At 42.4% G+C, this 20,051-nt stretch overlaps 1 protein-coding gene across 1 annotated transcript; it reads left to right on the top strand.

Moving 5' to 3' along the window:
- Positions 1-1,174: 1,174 nt before the first annotated feature.
- Positions 1,175-19,865, top strand: Hcs (holocarboxylase synthetase-like protein). The gene is given in 16 exon segments (XM_028313773.1): positions 1,175-1,636; positions 1,712-1,971; positions 2,405-2,558; positions 2,758-3,508; positions 4,277-4,472; positions 5,158-5,282; positions 6,103-6,235; positions 6,447-6,623; positions 9,615-9,797; positions 10,364-10,472; positions 10,968-11,023; positions 11,025-11,048; positions 11,436-11,542; positions 12,279-12,379; positions 13,262-13,478; positions 18,726-19,865. Coding segments are annotated over 16 exon segments (2,904 nt in total). The 5' UTR covers positions 1,175-1,500; the 3' UTR covers positions 18,901-19,865.
- Positions 19,866-20,051: the final 186 nt, after the last annotated feature.

Genomic DNA, 20,051 nt, shown 5'->3' with positions numbered 1-20,051 from the left:
AGAAAATTAAACGTATATCTACCTATACTTATAATAAATCTGTAGAGAGGTCAATTCTGTACATGAAATATATTTTCAAAATAACTATCAGGGGGTGATTAGTGATCGATACTGATGCCAAAAATGCAATCAGTAAAATTTTTGTCTGTCTGTCTGTCTGTCTGTCTGTGTGTTCCTTATAGAAACAAAAACTACTCGACGGATTTTAACGAAACTTGGTACAATTATTCTTCATACTCCTGGGCAGGTTATAGGATACTTAGGAATTCCCACGGGAACGGGTTAGTTACAACAGGATATTGCGAAATTCTCACGGGAACGGGAGTTAGCGGGAAAAAACATTTGTATGAAAAAATCTAAACCGCGTAAGTTAGACGCTTAAAATTTGGCATGCAGGTACCTTAGTAAACTTAAAGCTTAGTTACAACAGGATATTGCAAAATTCCCACGGGAACTGGAATTAGCGGGAAATTCCTTTTGTATGACTGACTCACTGACATACCCACGCACAGCCTAAACGGCTAAACCTAGGCACTTGCAATTTATAAGGGACGTAGCTTAGGTACCGTAGAGGTGCACTAAGAAAGGAATTCCCGAAATTCCCACAGGAACAGGAATTACCGGGAAAATCCTTTTGTATGAAAAATCTAAACCGCTTAAGTTAGATGCTTGAAATTTGGCATGCAGGTCTCTTAGTAAACTTAAAGTTTAGTTACAACAGGATATTGCGAAATTCCAACGGGAACGGGAGTTAGCGGGAAAAAACATTTGTATGAAAAAATCTAAACAGCGTAAGATAGATGAAGGGGGTAAAACTTAAACTTAGGGGGTAAACTTCGTACGCGTGGATCCCGTCCACGCGTACGAAGTCGCGGGCGGCCGCTAGTAAAATAATATAACAAAATATTTAGCCTTAGTGAAATAATATTTTGTGAACGCACTCAAATCTTTTGACATTTGGATCTTGTACACTTCATTACGCGCAGAATTGATTTAGCGTATAATTTTAAAGAAATCCCTAAAATACCCTAAATTGAATTAATTAACCAAGAAAATAATCAAATGTTTATGAAACTTATTTTTAAAGTGTAATCAAATAGTTTTGGTTGGTATAAAACTTTATTCTACCAGCTTTAATATTCCAAGACTCGTACTAAATGCCGTAAATGGAACGTTCATCCTTGGCGACTGAACTGAAGTGTACGAATTATTGAATTTCTGAAATATTTTAAAAGTATTTGGTATTTTCACAATAACTTAAGTTTAATTATTAAAAAGTGTTTCAAAAACGATGATTTTATTTGCTTCATCAATAATGTGACGAAGGTTTTGTCACTGTCTTAGTAAAGATTATATCACAAATCAAGCAACCCCAGTGGACTTTAGAATCGATAACCCAGTTTCGCTTAGTGTTTTTAAAAGCCTAGCTAAGTTCTTCTAATTAAGTATGTCTCTGTGAATATTGTGTCGCGGTTGGGCGTTGTTTAACTCGCTGTGAATATGTTGTTCACCCCGATTTATATCGCAATGACTTTCATAAAAACTTGGCGAATTCGCTCCTTCAGAGCCCGGTTACTTGAATTTTTAAATGGAAATACGAGTGTAGCTTTTTGTAAAGTGCCTGAAAACGCAGCCGGTAAGTATAACATTTATTAAAGGACATTGGTTTTATTATCACACAACAAAACATTAAAATAATTATTATTTTCAGAAACACCAACATTGAGCTCAAAACTTTGTACAAATCCAAAAAATGCATATCTTTGTGACTTACTGCATTACACAAACACAACACGGATATGTAGTATGAAGCCGACACAATGTATTGAGATCAGCGACTGGGTTTCATGTTCCGGGGGCCTGCCGCTTGGCTCCAGTGAGCAGTCCCCGGTGACTGATCTGGACGTAGATGTTCTGTTTGAGTGTGAGATGGAGCCCCATGAAGGCAGCTCACAGCAAGACATCATAACTGTAAGATATATCTTTTTAGATGATAAGTATAAATTCAATAATCTAAATTGCAGATGCAGATATTGCAATAGAAACTTAGTTATCATCTCCATAAACAATGTTTAATTTTTATAGTGTTCTTAAAAAAGTAAACACACATTTTGTAATTTTCTGTATTCATAGAGACTTATCATAGCCATAAATCAGTCTCAAAAGAAAATATCATTATATAACTTATTGTTAATTTTAATTAAGATGATAAGAGGAAAATGATTAAACATAAACACATGTTTTAAGAGTAGTTTAATATCTTTTTTATCAAATTAAAATAATTGCTTGTGTGATTCATTAAACAAAAAAAAACTATCATGTGATAATCAGCATGTTCCAGACTACGATACATGCAATTATGTAATAAATTATGTAGTTTATTTAAGTTGAATTCTTATTTCAGTTGGAGTCAATGGGCCAGCCGATGGCTTGGAAGGCAGGCTCGCATTTGGCAATAGTAGTGAAAACAAATATTGAAAAACTTAGTGTGATCGGTTTCAATTTTGTGGGTGGCGAATTTGTGATAGACCATAAATTACCTGTAGTTAGAGTACAGAGTAAGTATTATGTATCTTATCAATTATCTACCCAAGAATTATTTTTCAAAGCTAAAAATGATAATGAAAAATGTTGACTATACCATTAATTAGATATCAGGCATAGAAGAATTCATCTTATCATAGTGTGATATACATAAGTAATTGTCTATGATATTTTAAGCAGTTCTTTGATAAATCATGTTGTGCTATTTTTTAGCTGTACAGTTATCAGGGGAAGCCAACAAAGCTACAGACCCTGCAATGAGGAGTATTAGAAGTGAAGTCCAGCACGGCTTAAAAGTTCCCCCTGAAGAATTCCAGTGGCCCATCCACGCTGCTCTCCTTAGGAAGTTATCAAAGGTCGTAGATATCAAATCCGATGTCAAACATACAGTAGAAATGAATGGCAGTACGGAAATAACTCTAGATACACCAAGGAAACACATCACATTGGCTGATGTTAGTTGTAGTACTGGAAAATCTTTAGGTGAAGAGGAACCAGTTAAGCTTGAAACTAAATTAACAGAATCGGTTCATAAAACGCCAGAGAAGTCTCCAGAGAAAAAAGTACAGCCAGAACAATCAGGTCCTGAAGAAGTGGTATTAGAAAATGTTACGGTTGAAATCCAACACAACATAACACCAAAGAAGTCCAGTTTGAAACTAGATTTGAAAAAGGGTACAAGTTCATTATCAACGTCACTACTAAACATATCCAGTCAAATTAAGTCAGTCACCACACACAAAAGAATAGTTAGTACGACGAAAAAGCAGCCGCCACAGATAGAGTCTAGTGTAATAAAAGAAGAGAGCCAAAAGGAGTCTCCTCAGCAGAGTACGCCAAAGTCTGCGAAATGTTCCCGTCCATTAGTGAATACTAAATCACCGAATGTGTTGATATATTCTGATAGTGTAGCAGCTAGGGATAACTTGGAAGCGTCGCTAAGGAAAGTCTTGGATTGTGATAGGTGAGTGCCAAATGGAGCTATTTGTTATTGTTTTATGTAACAGTTTTAAGTTTCTTGAGTTGGCTTGTCGCCAATTTCAATGTAGTGGGTTTTGAATCAATAACATGCATGAGTGATGTTGCATGCATGTCAATCATAGTGTTTGACTACTTTTATTTATTTGAAAAGTTTACTGAAATCTAGAATCTTGCCAAAAAAGCTCTCATTTTAAAAACTTGTTTCAATTGTTGTTAGAGATAGGTATCTTTATTGCATTAGGCTGGCTGAGGTGTCTATGATATTATTTTTGAAATTAAACTTAACGAATTGAGTCTTGATCTAATTTGATCTAAGTCTGTAATGAAATGCAATAAATACACATGAGATCTCATCCGAGACTGAGTTTGGCGTGTTGGCATTAATACATCGACTTCAAATAACGTGTTCATCGCAATCGATCTTTAAAGCCTGTGCCTAAGGCCCAGAACAGACGGTGAAACGCAGCTGCAACGAAACTGCATCTGCTAGTTACTTTTGAGTTGCATCTAAGTTTCTGCCATAGCGTCCGTTGAGAGACCACACATGACGCGACCAGTTTGAAACTTTCAGTTTCAGTTTCATTCATCAGAATCATCACAAAGTTGCAGTTGCGTTTCACCGTCTGTTCTGGGCCTAAGATGCGCGCCGTAATAAGCGGTTATCACGCGATTTGATCGATTTTGCCCATTCATTTTGACGTCGATAAAAGTTATCACGGCGCGCATCTTAGGCCTACTGTTCGCTTTTTAGGTATATCCTGTACAGCGTGTCAAAGGAAACGCTCGAAGCGGGCGCGTGGCGCGGTCGAGCCGCCTTAGTAGCGGTGGCGGGCTGCGTGGGACGGGGCGCGCCGCTGCTACTGGCACACTTATTGGACGGCGGCCGGCTGCTGGCACTATGCTCGGACCTGCTGCACACTGTGCTGCCGTACTACAAGACTGCCGAGGTACGTAATGTATGAGCGGTCGGGCCGCCTTCACCTGCTGGACGGCGGCCGGCTGCTGGCACTCTGCTCGGACCTGCTGCACACTGTGCTGCCGTACTACAAGACTGCCGAGGTACGTAATGTATGACTGTGTACGTGCACTTGGTATACAAAAGCAGAAGCCTTAGAGAGCTGCGGAGATTGCAAGCGGTTTGGTGCATTTGGTGCATTGACGAGGCGAAATCCCTAACGTAAACGTAGCGCGTCCGCGGCGTAGCGTCTCCGCCGCATCGCTGCTCCTAGTGATGCGGCAAAATATTTGCGGTGCGGCGCCGCACCGCACCGTGTGGCTTGGCTTCTCTCCTTATACCGGCGAGGTTATAAAAGAGCAGAAGCTTTAGTCGCTTTCGTGAGTGTATCGGGCGATAGTGCATTAACTGACGGTTTGAACACCTGCTGACACTAAACTTTAACCTGCTGCACATTGTACTGCTGTAACTCTGGTTAAAAGCGCGTGGAATAACTGGCCTGTTCAAACGTGTAGATGCAAGTTTAGGTTTTCATTATTTTTGAACTTTAATACAATGCAATGAGGTTCAAATATTTTGTGTATTATTTAACACGCTTACCAGTTGGTACCAATTTAAAGTAAGATTCTGTCACTCGAAAATTTCCCATTAGTGATGAATTTTATTTAAATTTTCAGGTTCGTGAAAATGAAGTTGTGCAATTCTCCTTTGATAAGTGGAAATCGGTGAAAATGAAACATCACATTTTCTGCTACCAAGCATCGCCAGCGAAGAAACAGTTCTCCACCGAAAGCGATAGACAGTAAGTTATATTATATCTTTATGATGTTTCCAAATAATAATTACTACGTGTATTTGTTCTTACTATAGCTATTTTGATGAATTTTACAGAGCAAGTCAGGAAAATAATATTTGTCGGTACGCAAACGATAATATTATTCAGCAACGATTATTATTTATTTCCTTATGAAATCGCATTCGTTTTATTACAGCGCTTGACAGAGTATTTTTCTTTCAATAAAAATGTAGACACGCGAATTGTTGAAATGGCAAGCAAAACTGTAAAAAAGATATAAAATGCACATTTATTAAGCTTGCCCGTGAATAGATATCAAATAAATTGCTATTTTATAGTGCATTATTTCATATTTAAACTTGTCGTTATTGTTAAAAAGTTCATACAATTTAATTTCTCTAATCCCCAACCCTGCACGACATGATTATCTTGAATTAGAATGGTAGTGTTAGTTTCAGAATGCCACTAGTCTGATGGTGTAAATTATGATAATCATTCTCCTCGTTTAGTAAATTAGACCCTCTCAAATGTCATTGGTACTGCATTAGATCTGTTAACAAAGTCAACTAAATTACTACCTGCGTTCATCTTTAGTGTAGTATGTCACAGGAGTTGCAGAGAATGGGAATGAGAGGTGGGAATAGTCGCTTAAAATAGTGTCACCTGCTGGTATTTTCCCTAATCGTTACAATTCTAATACAATGCGGTATCAAAGACAACCCATTGCTTGCATGTCATTTTTAGATTGTAATTCCGATTAGCATGTAGTAAATAAGATCCCTTAGGGATCAGTTTATCGCCTTCCTGACGCTTTTAACTATTTTAGGCCATCAAAATACACTGGTCATCCGGGTCACGAGTTGGATATCCAGGTTCTGGCTTCGGAAGAGACGTGGCGGACTCCCTCGTTATTGCAAGCGACTGACTTGACCAACAATGGCATTGCAATTTTTTCACAGGTAAACAAAGCCAAAAATACTTGTGTAACGAATACGGATTACGGAGTCGGTTTTGAAGTCGGATTTTTACTTTTCATCAAGGCATTCGGTCTCCACAGCAAGGATCATAGTCCTTTCTAAGTTACATTCTAATTATCATAGACTGCATACATGCATGGTTAAATTAATAATGAATGATCCACTTTACATAATTTAAGTTTGTGTATTTCAGATTCATTTAGAAGCCGATCCCAGCGATTATTTAGGCGAAGAAGGTATAAAGAGCAACGAGGCTCGCCTAGAAATCATCCACAAGATCCTTGGGGATATCCTGGGCCTACACGTCAGGGAGCCAAGCCAACTGCCGCGCGTCGAATACACGAGGGGATTCTTCCTGGGAAACCACGTGGTAAGTAACTATTTTGGTTCCATTTCGCCTTCGCATCACCATTATAGTAGCAATTGCTGATTAATGATGTTCATATTTTGTTTATTTTAAGCCGAGACTCCAGCGCGTGTTTTGATCTACACAATCAACAAAAACATGTCAACATTCAACATTTTTTGTAGACAATTTTGTTGATTGTGTAGGGCAAAACACGCACTGGAGACGCTTCCTTCGTGTCAACTTATGTAATTTTTTGAAAAACAAAAATATTAACATCATTACAATGAAATGATAGTTATTTAGGTCTGAGTAATTTGTGACGTGATAATATTATGCATATTTAGATGTATGAGTAATATTTAATTAGGTAAAATATGGGATATGACCACTACATAGTACTGCTTTATAGAGACACCGTCATTTGGTTTCACCATCACAGGTAATCCATTACAACACATTTGTTTGATATACTTAGCACTATGTATTCTAGAGACAATACACGCGTAACGGCCTAGCGTAAGATATAACTGAATTAATTCAATTGAGAAATATCTGAAATCGCTTTGCAGCCCCTTTACCACTAAGCAGATATAGGCATTTGAACTCAGAAGTATTTACTATCGGCAACAGTGTTAACTGCCCATTGCCAGTCATGTCATCTCGTTCTATCGCAAAGAATCACCATTTGATTAGAGCGAGAGCAAAAACGGAAATGGATTGTTAACAGTGTGGCCGTGTGTACGCGCTTTCAATATTTTGTGTTTTATTTTGAGTAAAAGTGTAATTAATGAATACTGTAAATATTTTCTCCCAATGTATATTAAAGTGTGCTGAAGTCAATCAGAAATGTGCTGTAAAATCCGTCACCAAAACAGGTAAGGTATCTTTAAAATCGCTTCTGTCTCAGTTTCTACACTCCACAAAAGAGCTGTCTCAGAAAACATAGTGCTAATGCCATTCCAAATTCACCCTTGTACCGTTGTAATAAGTGACGTCGGGTGTTGTCCGTTAGGGCTGGCCGGCGTCCGGCGGCGGGCCGGGCCACGTGACGGTGTGATCCCCGGTGAGAGGCACCGCTTCAAGTATTGTGCCTTTGTACGGCTTGCACGCTCGAGATTTTGATAGCAATTTTAATCGGCTATGAACTAACATTAATACAATAATAATAAGTCAGATTCGGCTGCTTCGAAATCCTTGTATATTCTTCTGATTAATTTCGTTTCGGGTCCAATGACAGTTTAACTTTCCCCGGGGACAAACTTGACCTTCACTGGTTGGGTTTTTATTGGCGGTCAAGCTGTAGATCCTGGCTACACAGGAGTTGCAGCGGTGGGAACTAGTCTAGTGGTGGGAATAGTCCCGTATTCAGTTGCTTATCACCTTAAAATAACCTTAATCGAACCTAACGTTTGGTCACTACTTAAAAAATATTAATTTGTCTGAGTTAGGCCCGGTCTCCACCAAGGCGGTGGCAAGTGTTTGAATAACCAAAGAGATTTCCTTCGAATTTATGACTTAAATTTATGTAACGTGTAAGTAATATTTTTGTTTTGTATTGAGTCTGGTCTCCGACGCTGTTTTTTATCTTGCGGAAAATTGGAATACTCCATCTGAATTTTAATTTCTTATTTAGCGTGAGTGAGTTTACTATGTAAATTGCATCTATTGTAATAGTCGACTGTAAGTATTAATTACCATTTAGTATACGATACAGCAAAGGTTAGAAGTCCGTTTTTATTTATCCAAACAAATCTTGTGTTACGCTAGTCAGTGTTGATGTATTTTTGTAATTGTATTTAAATTTACTTCAGTCTTATTGAAGTATTTAAGTGATTTAGTCGTGCTACTCGAAAATACATCATGTATTTTATTCTTTTATCTATGTGTAAAAAACACATTGTAAATTAATAAGTGTATCGCAAAAAAACTTCTTGTTTATCTCTTGAAATCTCGAGCTGTATATGTATCGTTGCTTTTTACTCAATTTAATCATCTTAATTTTTAAATCATAAAATTACATAAACTTATTCATTATTACGACTTGCACACGCTTTGTTTTTGCTTGCTGCACTTACTGATACAACTAAGTATTACTTTTAGGCAAATATGTGCATTATAATGTGTGTGCTTTTTACGCTATCAAGCACAGCACTAATATTAATGATACATATCTTAAAAATGATTGTATTTTTTAGCTTATTTCCCTGATTCATCTCTGGACGAATATTTTTTATTACTACTTTTGATTGTATTTTATTCTTAAATTCATATTTTTATCGATCTAAGTGTTGCATGTTTTATTTGACTTAAAATTACTGAAATTTTACCTTATTATAAAAAGATAGATCATAGTTCTGACTAAAACTTGGGGTGGTTGCTCCATAAATTGATATTCTAAGTGTTTTAGACTATCTTTACGTTACTGCAATACTCTTAATGCACTCTATTCATAATTTGTTTATATCGAATATAAATCTAAAAAACGCGAGTAAAAAATTACGATGCTATCTTAAACCTTTCATTCTATATGTATAATCTAAATGTAAAGAATTTTATTAATTTTCTAACGTTAGCTTTAATAGACATAAATCTTATAAAATGGCTAAAAGTTGACTCCAAAAGTGTCATCCCTGTTCTTCCATGTTATCATTCAAGAATCAACTCTTAAAGATAGTAAAAAAAAAGTACGTCACTTGATTTGTAATGTCATTACATCCGACCTAAAGTAGGGCCGCACTTGTGCGCGGGGCACATCGTCAAAATATTCTTTAGACATTAGTACTTTGTGTTTTACATGAGGGCGGCGCTGCATAGTGATTCAAATACGCCACAATCATTTAGCCACGCCCCCCATGTGTTTCAACCGGCGTGCAACGATGGCGACCAGACTTAAATGCATTGATCGCCATCGCTGCACGCCGGCTGATCGCATGTGATCGCGTTGGTTTGGCCGAACCTTTAGCCAAGTATTACTCTATTATAGAAAACACTCACACGTATCCTTACCTGTAGCACAAGCTGTCGCTAGTGGAGAAATGGTGCGGTGGCGCCTCGCCGCGGCTGCAGAAGTTGGGCGCCATGACGCTGCAGTGGTGCCTGCGCGACGAGGCGCCGCTGGAGCCGCCGGCGCCCGGCTTCCTGCCCGTGCACGTGTACGAGTGCCCCGAGCACTTCTCCACCGTGGAGTACTACACGGTCAGTGTTTTTATCACATCGGCCATGGTCCTTCGAGCCGGATCGATGTAAACAATGTTGTTCTAAAATCAAATCCTTTTTTCCCTAAACCATGTACCTACATGTTTAATTGATTTAGTTGTAATGAGGGTTTTCGCGTTTGAGAAATCCGCCAGATGGCAATACGTAGACGCGAGGTCCAAATGCTGCATGATAGGTTATTTTTGACACATCTGTCAATGTCATGTCAAAAATAACCAATCATGCAGCATTTGGACCTCGCTGACCTCACCGATTTTCGGCGGCACCTGACGTCATTGCAGCTGGACCGCGTAATACGCGGACGTGCTGGGTTCCACGCTGGAAACTGTTGAAAAATTGCACTTATTACGACTTCATAAGATGATCGATTTGTTTAGCGTATCCCTACGCTGACCAGCCGGGTTGGGAAATATGTTCTTATAAAGTTATCTTTGCGGGCAGCGCAGGACCGTGCATTGTGGAAAATCTTGGAGGAGGCCTTTGTCCAGCAGTGGACGTCATTTGGCTGGAACGAACGAACGAAAGTTATCTTCAACTTGTTTCAGCACCTGACCTCATCTCAACTGGGCCGCGTGGTAGTATACGCGGACGTGCTGAGTTCGACACTAAACGTCACGGGCACGCCCCTGGCACATGGCGTGGCGTGCGTGGCGCGGCGGCAGACGGCGGGCCGCGGCCGCACCNGCGACGGCGGCGTGCAGGCCTTCTTAGAGCAGTACTACCAGTACTGGCTGCACACGTGAGTACACTCCTTAGGAGCAGTACTAGCTACACACGTGACTGTACTCCTTAACAGCAAGAATAGGTTCGGAAATAGGAAAAAGTCTTGGAACAGTGACGGTGGAACGGTTCCTGGCGAGATACTGCTCCCAGCTGGAACGGACTTTGGAGTACATGGCGTGCGACGGCGGCGNCGGACTTTAGAGTATATGGCGAGCGACGGCGGCGTGCAGGCCTTCTTAGAGCAGTACTACCAGTACTGGCTGCACACGTGAGTACACTCCTTAGTGGCGAGAATAAATTCGGAACTATAAGAATGGTTCCTAGCTCAAGAAGTGTAGAAAATGACCTAATATCGCAACAGTGTCGGTAGTAGGACGGTTCCTCGCCCGATACTGCTCCGAGCTGGAACGGACTCGTAAGAGTACNGGCGGCAGACGGCGGGCCGCGGCCGCACCGGCAACGCCTGGCTCACGCCCGCCCGAGGGACAGGCCGCTATATCAGTGCAGGTGGGCTTGTGACGTCATCACACTAGACGTGACGTCACACTAGACGTGACGTCACACTAGACGTGACGTCACACTAGACGTGACGTCACACTAGACGTCACGGGCACGGCGTGGCGTGCGTGGCGCGGCGGCAGACGGTGACAAATAGGCTCGAAACTACGTGAACATCGTGCTTGTCCCCATTCCAAAACCGGAACAAAAATTATTCTGTGTCTCTAACTTATTTCAATACCAAAGAAGAGGAGTACATTATCACAATAGTCAAATGATGAGCGAGATTAAACTAGTGCCCTCCCTAATCGGCAATCTGGTATATAAATCTGGTTCGTCAATTGTCGCGTAAAATAAATGGTAAATGTGCACATCAAAATGTATTATGTTTTCCAGGTGTGGCAGAAAGTCACACCGTCGCTGCCGCTAGTACAACACGCGTCCGCGTTGGCCGTGGTAAGAGCGCTGCGCTCGCAGCCTGCCTACGAACATCTCGAAATCAGGTAACACTCATACAGTGTGAGTCACGATAAAGTGCACATATGAAATTAGGTGTTGTGATAGATAGCAAACGTTGTGATAGGTATAGAGACATGCGATTTTTGGTTTTACAAAGATAATACGATAAAGAATAGTAAAAAGTAATAAGAACCACATGTTACAGGGGCATTTTTTAGAGAATTTTTTTTTTTTTCAAAAAGTATATTTTTTTATTATTTGTTGTATGTATTTTATGTATTATTTTAGTATCGCCTGTTATTTAGCATTATTACTTTTTATTTTATCAGAATATACCTCTTAGTTTAAAAGTTATTACGTTTTCTTTATAATAAGTAATGGGAAGAAAAGTTTTTGTCGATAAAAATAGGTGTAGTTTCACCTAATTTCATATGTGCACTTTATCGTAACTCACACTGTATAAAAAGGTTTAGGTGGCAACACCTATAGACAGAAAACTTATTAGCTGGATAACCACTCTTTTCTTCTTAGGCGCAACTATCTATTGTGAGCGTGCCTTGCGCAATCAAAGCACTGTGGATCGTGCGGTGTTGACTTAGCTAAAGCAACGCTCATCATTTGCACTCTAAATAACTTTTGGTTTCAATGAGGTAGTTGACATCATTGACTAATAATTCCAAGGATTTCACAAGATATCACTTTTTTAGCCCTTAATGCATTTTACGATGCTTTAAATACAATAAATAATCAAATAATTCATACTTATTTCCTTTTTTACAGGATAAAATGGCCTAACGACATTTACTACGGGCGCGAGGTGAAAATTGGCGGCACCGCTACCGAAGCGAACTGCACCTACAATGACGTCGTCATTAACATAGGTCCGTATTACTTTACTACTTTCATTTACTGTTTACCTAAAAGAAACAGCTTAAAGAGAATAACGTTAAAATTAATGACGAAACTACTTACGTCAATCAAGTTAAATAAATTATCTTCATGTATCAATATTATTGTTTGTCAGATTGTTGTCTAAACTTTTACTGAACTTGAGAACTCTTGCACATTACAGCGCTTAAATTTACAACTGAGAATGATGATAGACCTGAAAATACTAAAACGGTTTTGGGATTTGATTCTGATTAAGTGACTATAATAGTCTGTTATAGTTCTTGCAACTCACTCATCAGCTTTACTTGTGTGTGTACGTGCACATAACGATAGTGTAATGTCTATCAAAGCTTTTGAAAAACGAACAGTAGCGAGCCTCCACAAATGTAAAGCTCACTCGCCTTCGTGAATTGCAACAACTATAATTGAATAGGAATATTTCCGTACTTTATAATCTTTAAAATTAGAAATAATTTATTAGAATTCTTAAAACAAAAGATGTATTACACAGTCAATGAATTCCTGACCGAAAAATCTTTTTGACATTTTGTACTTGACATTTAAAAATTTCTTAAAATATGACATTATGTATCAATGATACATTGTTTGAATCTAATGTAATTTATGTTTGTGCTATTTCAATAATTCATAATCATTTTCTGACATTGGCATGACATTCAATTAATAATGATACTACTTTTTAATATTAAAAACATAACCGTATTTTTTGTAATATTTGCACATCATAATGTTCGATAGAATATGTTGGAATCTTCTCTTTTTATAACCATTTGTAACCGTATTCTGGCAAATAAATGATTTATTTATTTATATTTATTTATTTAAATGTATATTTCGTTTCACGTATCCAGGCACCGGAGTGAACATCACAAACAGCCAGCCGACGATGTGCGTGAACGACATCATAGCGGAACACAACAAGAGGCACGGAACAAATCTCGCGCCGATATCTGTGGAACGGTTCCTGGCGCGATACTGCTCCGAACTGGAACGGACTTTAGAGTATATGGCGAGCGACGGCGGCGTGCAGGCCTTCTTAGAGCAGTACTACCAGTACTGGCTGCACACGTGAGTACACTTCTATGAGACTAGGTCTTAGAATAGTAATAGCCAAGAACGATTCCTAATACGGAACTAGTATCGTAACAATGTTGGTAGAACGTTTCCTAGCGATACTGCTCCGTACTGGAACGGACTTTAGAACACATGGAAGTACTACCAGTACTGGCTTCACACGTGAGTACTCCGTGGGAACAGGTATAACCAAGGACTTAGTCTTGGAACAATGATAGTGGAACGGTTCCTGGGGCTGGCGAGATACTGCTCCGAGCTGGAGAGGACTTTGGAGTATATGGCGAGCAACGGCAGCGTGCAGGCCTTCTTAGAGCAGTACTACCAGTACTGACTGCACACGTGAGTACACTCCTTAGTAGCGAAACTAAGCTCGGAACTAGGAGTTAATCTTGGAACAGTGACAGCTAGGAACGGTTATTGGTCGGAGAGATGTAGATAAGGATCTAATATTATAATAACAGTGTCAGTAGAACGCTTCATAGCGATACTGCTCCGTGCTGGAACGGACTAGAACACATGGCAGTACTACTAGTACTGGCTGCACACGTGAGTACACTTAGTAGCGAAAATATGTTCGGAACTAGGACCTAGTATCGGAACAGTGACAGTAGAACGGTTCCTGGCGAGATACTGCTCCCAGCTAGAGCGGACTTTAGAGTATATGGCGAGCGACGGCGGCGTGCAGGCCTTCTTAGAGCAGTACTACCAGTACTGGCTGCACACGTGAGTACCCTTAGTTAGTGACTGTATGGAATAGGTATTAAGGACCTAGTATTTGAAACAGTGACGGTAGAACGTTTCCTAGTGATACTGCTCTGAGCTGGAGCGGACTTTAGAGTACATGGCGAGCGACGGCGGCGTGCAGGCCTTCTTAGAGCAGTACTACCAGTACTGGCTGCACACGTGAGTACACTCCTTAGGAGCAGTACTAGCTACACACGTGACTGTACTGCTTAACAGCAAGAATAGGTTCGGAAATAGGAAAAAGTCTTGGAACAGTGACGGTGGAACGGTTCCTGGCGAGATACTGCTCCCAGCTGGAACGGACTTTGGAGTACATGGCGAGCGACGGCGGCGTGCAGGCCTTCTTAGAGCAGTACTACCAGTACTGGCTGCACACGTGAGTACCCTTAGTGACTGTATGGAATAGGTATTAAGGACCTAGTATTTGAAACAGTGACGGTGGAACGTTTCCTAGAGATACTGCTCCGAGCTGGAGAGGACTTTAGAGAACATGGCGAGCGACGGCGGCGTGCAGGCCTTCTTAGAGCAGTACTACCAGTACTGGCTGCACACGTGAGTACACTTCGTAGCTGGAATAGGTATAGACAAGGGACAAGTCTCACGCCGATATTATGGCGAGCGACGGCGGCGTGCAGGCCTTCTTAGAGCAGTACTACCAGTACTGGCTGCACACGTGAGTACACACCTTCGTAATGGGAACAGATATATGTACAAGGACCTAGTATCGGAACAGTGACAGTAGAACGGCTTTTGGCGCGATACTGCTCCGAGCTGGAGCGGACTTTAGAGTATATGGCAAGCGACGGCGGCGTACAGGCCTTCTTAGAGCAGTACTACCAGTACTGGCTGCACACGTGAGTACACTCCTTAGAAGCAGTACTAGCTACACACGTGACTGTACTCCTTAACAGCGAGAATAGGTTCGGAAATAGGAAAAAGTCTTGGAACAGTAACGGTGGAACGGTTCCTGGCGAGATACTGCTCCCAGCTGGAACGGACTTTGGAGTACATGGCGTGCGACGGCGGCGTGCAGGCCTTCTTAGAGCAGTATTATCAATACTGGCTGCACACGTGAGTACACTTCGTAGCTGGAATAGGTATAGACAAGGGACAAGTCTCACGCCGATATTATGGCGAGCGACGGCGGCGTGCAGGCCTTCTTAGAGCAGTATTATCAATACTGGCTGCACACGTGAGTATACACCTTCGAATGGGAACAGATATATGGACAAGGACCTAGTATCGGAACAGTGACAGTAGAACGGCTCTTGGCGCGATACTGCTCTGAGCTGGAGCGGACTCTGGAGTACATGGCGAGCGACGGCGGCGTGCAGGCCTTCTTAGAGCAGTACTACCAGTACTGGCTGCACACGTGAGTACACTCCTTAGTAGCGAAACTAAGCTCAGAACTAGGAGTTAGTCTTGGAACAGTGACAGCTAGGAACGGTTATTGGTTCGAGAGATGTAGATAAGGATCTAATATTATAATAACAGTGTCAGTAGAACGCTTCCTAGCGATACTGCTCCGTGCTGGAACGGACTTTAGAACACATGGCAGTACTACTAGTACTGGCTGTACACGTGAGTACACTTCGTAGCTGGAATAGGTATAGACCAGGTACTAGACTCACGCCGATATCTGTGGAACGGTTCCTGGCGCGATACTGCTCCGAACTGGAACGGACTTTAGAGTATATGGCGAGCGACGGCGGCGTGCAGGCCTTCTTAGAGCAGTACTACCAGTACTGGCTGCACACGTGAGTACCCTTAGTGACTGTATGGAATAGGTATTAAGGACCTAGTATTTGAAACAGTGACGGTGGAACGTTTCCTAGAGATACTGCTCCGAGCTGGAGGACTCTGGAATACATGGTGAGCGACGGCGGCGTGCAGGCCTTCTTAGGCCTCAGCCTCGAACTTAGCGGGCAGCGGGGCGGCGGCGGCGGCGGCGCGGGAGCGGCAGGATCTTATGCGTAAAATCAAATGGACCGGTTCTCGAAAACAGCGGCGCGGCAGCGGGGCGGCAGCGGGCAACGAGCGGGCAGCGGCGAGGGAGCGGGCATCGAGCGGGGAGCGCACTCCTTCTTTTGCCCACAATAAATCGAGCGAATAAAAACAAATATCTCGACAACACAACCCCGAACACAACACTTCGCCGCTAAAGCGCCGCGCGAGCTGCCAACTTGTTTCGAGAACGGGTCTGCGTTGCCCGCCCCGCTCCCGCGCCGCCGCCGCCGCCGCCCCGCTGCCCGCTAAGTTCGAGGCTGAGGCCTTAGAGCAGTACTACCAGTACTGGCTGCACACGTGAGTTCACTTAGTAGCGGGAATAGGTATAGACCAGGAACTAGACTCACGCCGATAACTGTGGAACGGTTACTGGCGCGATACTGCTCTGAGCTGGAGCGGACTTTAGAGTACATGGCGAGCGACGGCGGCGTGCAGGCCTTCTTAGAGCAGTACTACCAGTACTGGCTGCACACGTGAGTACACTTAGAAGCGGGAACAGGTATAGACCAAAAACTAGACTCACGCCAATAACTGTGGAACGGTTACTGGCGCGATACTGCTCTGAGCTGGAACGGACTTTAGAGTATATGGCGAGCGACGGCGGCGTGCAGGCCTTCTTAGAGCAGTACTACCAGTACTGGCTGCACACGTGAGTACACTTAGAAGCGGGAACAGGTATAGACCAAAAACTAGACTCACGCCAATAACTGTGGAACGGTTACTGGCGCGATACTGCTCTGAGCTGGAACGGACTTTAGAGTATATGGCGAGCGACGGCGGCGTGCAGGCCTTCTTAGAGCAGTACTACCAGTACTGGCTGCACACGTGAGTACACTTAGAAGCGGGAACAGGTATAGACCAAAAACTAGACTCACGCCAATAACTGTGGAACGGTTACTGGCGCGATACTGCTCTGAGCTGGAACGGACTTTAGAGTATATGGCGAGCGACGGCGGCGTGCAGGCCTTCTTAGAGCAGTACTACCAGTACTGGCTGCACACGTGAGTACACTTAGAAGCGGGAACAGGTATAGACCAAAAACTAGACTCACGCCAATAACTGTGGAACGGTTACTGGCGCGATACTGCTCTGAGCTGGAACGGACTTTAGAGTATATGGCGAGCGACGGCGGCGTGCAGGCCTTCTTAGAGCAGTACTACCAGTACTGGCTGCACACGTGAGTACACTTAGAAGCGGGAACAGGTATAGACCAAAAACTAGACTCACGCCAATAACTGTGGAACGGTTACTGGCGCGATACTGCTCTGAGCTGGAACGGACTTTAGAGTATATGGCGAGCGACGGCGGCGTGCAGGCCTTCTTAGAGCAGTACTACCAGTACTGGCTGCACACGTGAGTACACTCCTTAGTAGCGAAACTAAGCTCAGAACTATGAGTTAGTCTTGGAACAATGACAGCTAGGAACGGTTATTGGTTCGAGAGATGTAGATAAGGATCTAATATTATAATAACAGTGTCAGTAGAACGCTTCCTAGCGATACTGCTCCGTGCTGTAACGGACTTTAGAACACATGGCAGTACTACCAGTACTGGCTGCACACGTGAGTACACTTAGTAGCGAGAATATGTTCGGAACTAGGACCTAGTATCGGAACAGTGACAGTAGAACGGTTCCTGGCGAGATACTGCTCCCAGCTTGAGCGGACTTTGGAGTATATGGCGAGCGACGGCGGCGTGCAGGCCTTCTTAGAGCAGTACTACCAGTACTGGCTGCACACGTGAGTACACTCCTTAGTAGCGAAACTAAGCTCGGAACTAGGAGTTAAGTCTTGGAACAGTGACAGCTAGGAACGGTTATTGGTTCGAGAGATGTAGATAAGGATCTAATATTATAATAACAGTGTCAGTAGAATGCTTCCTACCGATACTGCTCCGTGCTGTAACGGACTTTAGAACATATGGAAGTACTACCAGTACTGGCTTCACACGTGAGTACACTCAGTGGGAACAGGTACAGGCAAGGACCTAGTCTTGGAACAATGACGGCGGAACGGTTCTTGACTCGATACTGCTCCGAGCTTGAGCGGACTCTAGAGTACATGGCGTCGTGCTGGCCTTCTAGAACATTGTCACGTCATACCGCATACAGACACGAAGGCCGTAAGCAAGTGATGCCACTGATTTGATCAATTGCATGCTGCATCGTATCGTGTATTTGCGCTCGTCGTGGACTTGGACACCGCGTTAAACTATTACTAAACTGAGAGGAGTTTGAAGTTCAAGCTCGTCGCGCATGCTGCATCTTATCGTGTACTCGCTCTCGTCGTTGACTTGGACACCACGTTAAACTAATTGAGAGGGGTTTGAAGCTAAGCATCTAGAAGGCAGAAGTAACCTAAAATAAAAATTGAACTGATATTTTTTCCCTCCTTTCCCCAGTGGCGAAAAGGTGGTCTACTCAAAGAGTCCGGTACGGCGGTGGTATGGTAGGCATTATTAACCAAACTAATTTCCCAAACGTCTTTTCAGTGGCGAAGAGATCCGCGTGCTACTCAAAGACTCCGGCACGCCAGTAGCGGGCTGCGTGGCGGGCGTGGACGAGGCGGGCTGGCTGCTGGTGGCCACGCCCACGGGCGAGCTGCGCGTGGCGCCCGACGGGAACACCTTCGACATGATGGCCGGGCTCGTGGCGCCCAAGATGTGATGTAGTGGTAAGACACTTTTCTTACGCCCGTATTCACAAACGATGCTTGCTTAGGTGAAGCAGCAAATCGAGCGCAGAGTGTTGAGTAGAGCTCTGTGATTTGTTCGTGTGTCACCCTGTGCGTTCACGCGCACTGTGAGACCTCATAGTAACGTTTGTGAATACGGGCGTTAGTCTGCGAGCAAGATACTGGCGACGGCCGAGCGATGGCGGAGCGACGCGACGGCGGAGCGTTGCGCTCCATTTACGTTTCAACATCGTTTGAACTAGCTGTCAAAACGATACCGCAATACGGATTTGTCAAAACAGCTGATGTTCGTTCGTCGTCCAGTCGCGTTGCAGTTAAAATTTTTAGCGCTATCGGGCCCCAGGAAATGCAGTGAGCTGTCAATATTACAGGTTACACATTATTTTTGAGTTAGGTTACATTTAGCTGCACAGGAACCCGCTTTTAACAGCAAATTCAATCAGATAGCTACCAGTCAAACCTTTTTCATGTACATAAAGCTGCAGATAAGGTTAATTACGTCAAAAAAGTTCTATCGTTTACAGTCCACCGGTAAGTTATGGCCGTATATCCCGACATTCTCTAGCAAGAAAGCCCACCTCTCAATATTTAATTTTATCTTTTAACGTACTAGTCATAACAAGCACCCAATGCGCAAGTTTAATGTAATTCTTTGCATCGAAATTCATAAAGCACCCGCGATACGCAGCGTTCTAGACGCACGTCTCGAATGCCTGCCCTAAAAAAATAACTTTTGAGTAAAGATTTTTTTTTCTACAGGCACTGAACTACTACCGTCACCGTCGCCGTTAGTGTTACCAGCATAATAAATGGATAAACAAAGTCAAAGTGATGTCAATAAACGCTAACTTATGTGATTGATAGTTTAAAGATGATGAAATGACTTTAGAAATAGGATACTTGCTCACTACAAATGGAATAAATGGAATGAAATGAAAGTAATACCACTACAATGTAATTCACGTCACTGTCAAGCCATGTTGTTATTTAATATAAATTTTATGTATACAGAGACTTTTTGTGAAGGTTTTTATGACAATAGAATAGGATTATTTTTGGTAATTTTAAATGACGTGCAATAAAAGACACTAAAAATTTTAGTTTTAAAACAAATAATTTATGT

Source organism: Ostrinia furnacalis, unplaced genomic scaffold, assembly GCF_004193835.3.
Source record: "Ostrinia furnacalis isolate ACB-3 unplaced genomic scaffold, ASM419383v2 OfSCF4362, whole genome shotgun sequence".
NCBI lineage: Eukaryota > Metazoa > Arthropoda > Insecta > Lepidoptera > Crambidae > Ostrinia > Ostrinia furnacalis.
This window is presented reverse-complemented; position numbering and strand designations above follow the sequence as displayed.